This window comes from Mandrillus leucophaeus, unplaced genomic scaffold (genome assembly GCF_000951045.1).
Source record: "Mandrillus leucophaeus isolate KB7577 unplaced genomic scaffold, Mleu.le_1.0 Scaffold114, whole genome shotgun sequence".
NCBI classification, from domain to species: domain Eukaryota; kingdom Metazoa; phylum Chordata; class Mammalia; order Primates; family Cercopithecidae; genus Mandrillus; species Mandrillus leucophaeus.
In genome coordinates, this window is record NW_012099654.1 from 3,380,578 (window position 1) to 3,386,636 (window position 6,059).

Here is a 6,059-nt window from a genome sequence, read left to right on the forward strand (position 1 = left end):
TTATCATTTGTATGTCTTCTTTTGAGACATGTTTGTTCAGATCTTTTGCCCATTTTAAAATCCAACTATTGTATTTTTTTCCTATAGAGTTGTTTGAACTCCTTAGGTATTCTGGTTATTAATTCCTTGTCACATGGATAGTTTGCAAATATTTTCTCCCATTCTGTGATATCAGGGTAATACTGTCCACCACTGGGATAGACCTAAAGTACTCCCGTAGCCACCACCACTGGTTCAGACCTGAACCCAGCAGGGTACTGAGTCTTGCCCAAGGCCTGCTGTAGCCATTACCTGGCTACCACCTATGTTCACTACAGCTCTACAATCAGCAGGTAGCAAAACCAGCCAGGCTTGTGTCCTTCCCTTCGGTGCAGTGAGCTCCCCTAATCCTCACGCAGGTCTAGAGATGCTGTCTGGGAGCCAGAGACTGGAATAAAAACCCTTAGAAATTTACCTGGTATTCTATTGTACTGTGGCTGAGCTGGCATTCAAACCAAGAGACACAGTTCTTCCCACTCTTCCTTCCTCTTTCCATGGGTGGAAGAGCCTCAACCCCATGGCCACCACTACCATAGGTCCAAGGCGGAATACTGCCAGGCTACTGCCAGTGTTCACTTAATGCCCTAGGGCTCTTCAGTCAGCTTGTGGTGAATGCTGTCAGGTCTGGAACCCACCCTTCAGGGCACTGGGCTCCCCTCTGGCCCAGGGCAGGTCCAGAAATGCTGTTCAAGGTCTTCTCAAATCAGTGATCTCAAAAGCCTCCTTGGTGCTCTATGCATTGTGGCTGAGTGCATACCTAAGGTGTAAGACAAAGTCCCCTTTACTGTTCCCTCTACCCTTCTCAAGCAGAAGGCCTCCTCCACCTTTCTCACCATAGCCACCATAGCTGTCAGTATGCTAGGTCTCACCTGAAACCACATGTCAGAGTCTTAGGTTTTCTTTTAAGTAGACACCTCCTATCTCCTCTTGGAACACATCAGTTTTATCTTCATCCACATTTGTGCTTGTGTCATTGGTTGCCTGTCAAATTGGAATCTAATCTGTCTCATTGACAAACCCTGTCATTCACAATAGGCCTTCATTAGTTTACTAAGTGGTGTATGACTCCTAATCCTAAACTGTACCACATGACCATCCTGCCTGCTGCCTTCAAATTAATATGGTCATTGTTCTTAGTATTGACTCCTTGGTCAACAAAAAGTCCTTAGGGATTTTCTTGACCATGGCGATCAACGGAGTCTCTCCACCTGCTGCTATACAAAAGAGGTACTAGGTCCATGTTGGAGTCTACCTCATCCTTTTACATTGCTACGTATTATTCCTGCCAAGACCAGCTTGGTCAGGGAGACCCTGACCCAGCAGTGCTAGAGGAATTAAAGACACACACACAGAAATATAGAGGTGTGAAGTGGAAAATTAGGGGTCTCACAGCCTTCAGAGTTGAGAGCCCTGAACAGAGATTTACCCACATATTTATTAACAGTAAGCCAGTCATTAGCATTGCTTCTATAGATGTTAGATTAACTAAAAGTATCCCTTATGGGAAATGAAGGGATGGGCTGAAATAAAGGGGTGGGTTGGCCTAGTTGTCTGCAGCAGGAGCATGTCCTTAAGGCACAGATTGCTCATGCTGTCGTTTGTGGTTTAAGAACGCCTTTAAGCAGTTTTCTGCCCTGGGTGGGCCACGTGTTCCTTGCCCTCATTCCGGTAAACCCACAACCTTCCAGCATGGGTGTTTTGGCCATCATGAACATGTCACAGTGCTGCAGAGATTTTGTTTATGGCCAGGTTTGGGGCCAGTTTATGGCCAGATTTTGGTGGGCCTATTCCCAACAATTCCATTGTATGAATGTACCTTATTTAATGAATTAATGATATTTAATGTTTTTCAATACTATTACAAAATATGAATATATTAATAGTTATACCTTTGCCTGCTTTTCTGATTATTTCCTTAGAATAACTATCTAAAACTTTGTGCTCAGCTCTTGACATATATTTCCCCCTAAAAAGATGTCTCCTTCTCCCTACAATCAATACAGGACATAATTCAGTCTGTGTCAAATAAAAAGTATCTGATTTAGTTTTGCATTTTCAAAGAATACCAGTGTTAGGCCTATTTTAATATTGATAATTCATAATTATTTTTGTGTGTGAATTGCCTGCATCTGTCTCCAAATTATTTTCATTTTATTATTGATTTATAAGAGCATTTTATATATTAAAGATAGCAAATCTTTGTCATATATATTGTGAATAGTTTTACCCAGTTTTCTGGTTATCTTTTAATATTATTCATGATATATTTTGCAGTGAAGAAATTTTAAGTTTTTTTGTAGTAAAAGCTGTTGGTCTTCTCTTTTAGGGTTTGTTCTTTCTCTATCAGACTTAGAAATACTTCAGTGACCTCAAAACCATAAAGAGATATTTTTAATCTTTATTTCCATTGATTATATTTATAGCTTTTATTTTTTAACATTTGGAGTATTTTGGCATATGAGAAAGGTAGGGTTCAAACTTTATTTTTTTGAAATGGTTAACCAATTTTCCCAATATCATTTATTGAATAATCCATCTTGTTGCCATGGTTTAAAATACCATTGTCATATATTAAATTTCCATATATATGTATGTATGTATGTCCATTTTCTACTTATTGTTTTGTTTCATTGACCTGTTTGACTATTTCTGTGACTGTTTCATCATTACATTATTTTATTATCCTTAACTTTAGTATAATATATTTCTATATATGGTAGGGAAGATATGCTGTCATACAGAGTAATTGGCCACAGCATTCATCCTAAGTTTCTTTGGTACAAACAGCAAGCTCAATGCAGTATGACATTAATCACAGTGTTCTTCCGATTTACCTTCTTCCAACTTTTGTTAGTGGGTTTTTCTCTGAACTGGGTGGTTTTCTGGAATTCTAATGGAAGAAATGTATATGTAGATAGATAGATAGATAGATAGATAGATAGGTAGATAGATAGATAGATAGATAGTTATTTCTGAGAGATCTCTTCCTTTTCCTGTGTTGTGTGATGAGCTGTGTCTTAGTCAACTTGGGCTGCTATAACAAAATCCTATAAACTGGATAGTTTGAACTACAGACATGTAGTTTTCACAGTTCTGGAGGATGAGAAATCCAAAATCAAGGTGCTGGCAGATTTGGTTCTTGGTGAGGACCCTCTTCCTGGATTGTGTGGATGGCTGCTACATTGCTGTGTGCTCACATGACCTCCTCTTTGTGCTCAGGGAGAGAGAGGTCTGGTTTTTCTCTCTTTTTATGAGGATATTAATTCCAGGAGGGATTATGAGGGCTTCACCCTCAATACCTCATCTAAACCCAACTACCTCCCAAAGATCTTACCTTCTATTATCATCACATTGGCGGGTAGGGCATCAGCATATGAATTTGGCTGGGGCAGGTGTGCACAGGCATTCGGTCTATAACAAGTTGTTTACTACTGTTTGGATTTCCTTGAATCCATTCTCATCTTGTGATCTATACGGGGGTATATTTCTATATTTCTTTCCTTTCCGTTGTTGCTTCAGATGTTCAAAAACCAAAAATCTAGTCATTTCTTTGGATATTTTTCTATGAACTTGGAAAGTTATCTATGTACTTTCTGTGCGTATTGGTTGCCTTTATTCATCCTGAGACAAAGAAATATCAAGTATTATTTCGTTCAATGTAGTATATGTGTTTCCTCTTAATAATTAAAAAATATTAACAGATAAAAGTGGCAGTTAAGAAATTATGATATACTATAAACATATAAAACAAGCTCAACATCACTGATCATCAGAGAAATGCAAATTAAAACCGCAAGGAGATACCATCTCATGCCTGTCAGAATGGTAATTATTAAAAAGTCAGGAAACAATAGATGCTGGCAAGGCTGTGAAGAAATAGGAATGCTTTTACACTGTTGGTGGGAATGTATATTAGTTCAACCATTGTGGAAGATAGTACAGCGATTCCTCAAGGATCTAGAACCAGAAATACCATTTGACCCAGCAATTCCATTACTGGGTGTAAACCCAAAGGATTATGAATCATTCTACTATAAAGACACATGCACATGTATGTTTACTGCAGCACTATTTACAATAGCAAAGACCTGGAACCAACCCAAATGCCCGTCAATGATAGACTGGATAAAGAAAATGTGGTACATATACACCATGAAATACTATGCAGCCACAATCTCAGTCCTTTGCAGGGACATGGATGAAGCTGGGAACCATCATCCTCAGCAAACTAACACAGGAACAGAAAACCAAACACTCCATGTTCTCATTCATAAGTGGGAGTTGAACATTGAGAACACATGGACACAGAGAGGGGAACACACACACACACACCTGGGCCTGTTGGGGGTTGAGGGGTGAGGGGAGGGAACTTAGAGGATGCATCAATAGGTGCAGCAAACCACCATGGCACACATATACCTATGTGTGGCACACATATACCTGCATGTTCTGCACATATATCCCCCTTTTTTTAAGAAGAAATAAGAAAAGAAATTATGATATTCTAGATGATTCTTAATGACATTTTGCATGCCTATAAAATTCTTGGGCCATTGCCAAGCAGAGCAATAAAACTGTTGCCAATGTTTTATGATTATGTTTCATTCTAGGCATGCCTTCTCCTGAGATTCAACTTGGATTTAAGCTCAAAGAGGATCTGCAAGAGCAAATGAGTAAAAATAGGATGATGCCTATTCTTAGCGAGGATACGATATTACAGGTGTGTAGTGTGTTGATTGAATACACACTCATTAAAAATTGGAAATGCTATCAGAGTGGCAAATTGCTAATTCTTATTCTTTTTGTCTATTATTTTGCTTCTTTCCTCTTTTCTTATTAATTTTTACCTCTTTCTTAACCAGTCATTCTATTTCTTTGCTGAAACTTTGATGAAAACAATTGTTTTAGGAGGGAGGATTTAAAATACAGTTGACCCTTGAACAATTTGGGAGTTAGGGATGCTGACCCTTTGTGCAGTCAGAAATCCACAGACAACTTTTGACTCTCCCAAAACTAAACTACTAATAGCCTACTGTTGACTGGAAGCCTTACTGATAGTCAATACATTTTTTGTCTTTTATATGTATTATATACTGTATTGTTACAACACAGTAAGATAGAGAAAAGAAAATGTTAAGATGCTAAAGAAGAGAAAATATATTTACTATTCATTAAGTGCAAGGGGGTCATCATAAAGATCTTCATCCTATCATCTTCACGTTGAGTAGACTGGGGAAGAAAAAGAGAGAAAGAGGAGGGGTTGGTTTTGCTTTCCCAGGGGTGGCAGTGGTTGAAAAAAATTCATGTGTAAGTGAACCCACACAGTTCAAGCCTGTGTTGTTCAAAAGTGAACTGTGTTTTCTTTTGTCTACTCTTATACCTCTTATGTTTTTCGCCCTTTAGTAGAGATGCAGATATGAGAGGAATAGAGGTTAAAATAGGATGTAATAATTATGAGTTTCATCTCCATTTTATATTAGGGATTATTCTTAAACTTGTGAAGAAGATATAGCCTGTATGGTATAATTTGAGATATAGGCCACTGAAAAGACACTTTTGTTGTCTTGTGTGTGAGTGTATGTATGTGTATGCGCACGCACACACACACACATACTAATAATTTTTACTTTTTTTGTCTTTTAAAATATGATTTTGACATTTATGTCATTTCAAACTGCATGTAGATTTCTGACAATCAAATTTTTTTGGTGTACAGATTATTATCACCTGCGTACTAAGCATAGTACCTGACAGTTTTTTTTTTTTTCTGAACCTTTTCCTTCTCCCATCATTCTCCCTCAAGCAAGCTCCAGTATCTGTGTTTCCCCTCCTTCTGTCCATGTGTTCTCATGATTTAGCTCCTACTTATAAGTGAGAATATGCATTACTTGGTTTTCTGTTTCTGCATTAATTTGCTAAGGATAATGGCCTCCAGTTCCATCCATGTTGCTGCAAAGACATAATCTCATTCTTTTTTATGACTGCATAGTATTCTACCACGTGCCACCATGCCTGGGTAA

At 38.2% G+C, this 6,059-nt stretch overlaps 1 protein-coding gene across 1 annotated transcript in view; it reads left to right on the top strand.

Annotated features, from left to right (window-relative positions):
• Window positions 1-6,059, top strand: part of ANKRD31 (ankyrin repeat domain 31) — a 181,860-nt gene that overhangs the window by 12,999 nt on the left and 162,802 nt on the right. Inside the window, exon 3 of the mRNA XM_011996538.1 lies at window positions 4,650-4,759. Within this exon, the coding sequence (XP_011851928.1) occupies window positions 4,650-4,759 (110 nt within the window). The remainder of the gene's footprint in view (window positions 1-4,649; window positions 4,760-6,059) is intronic.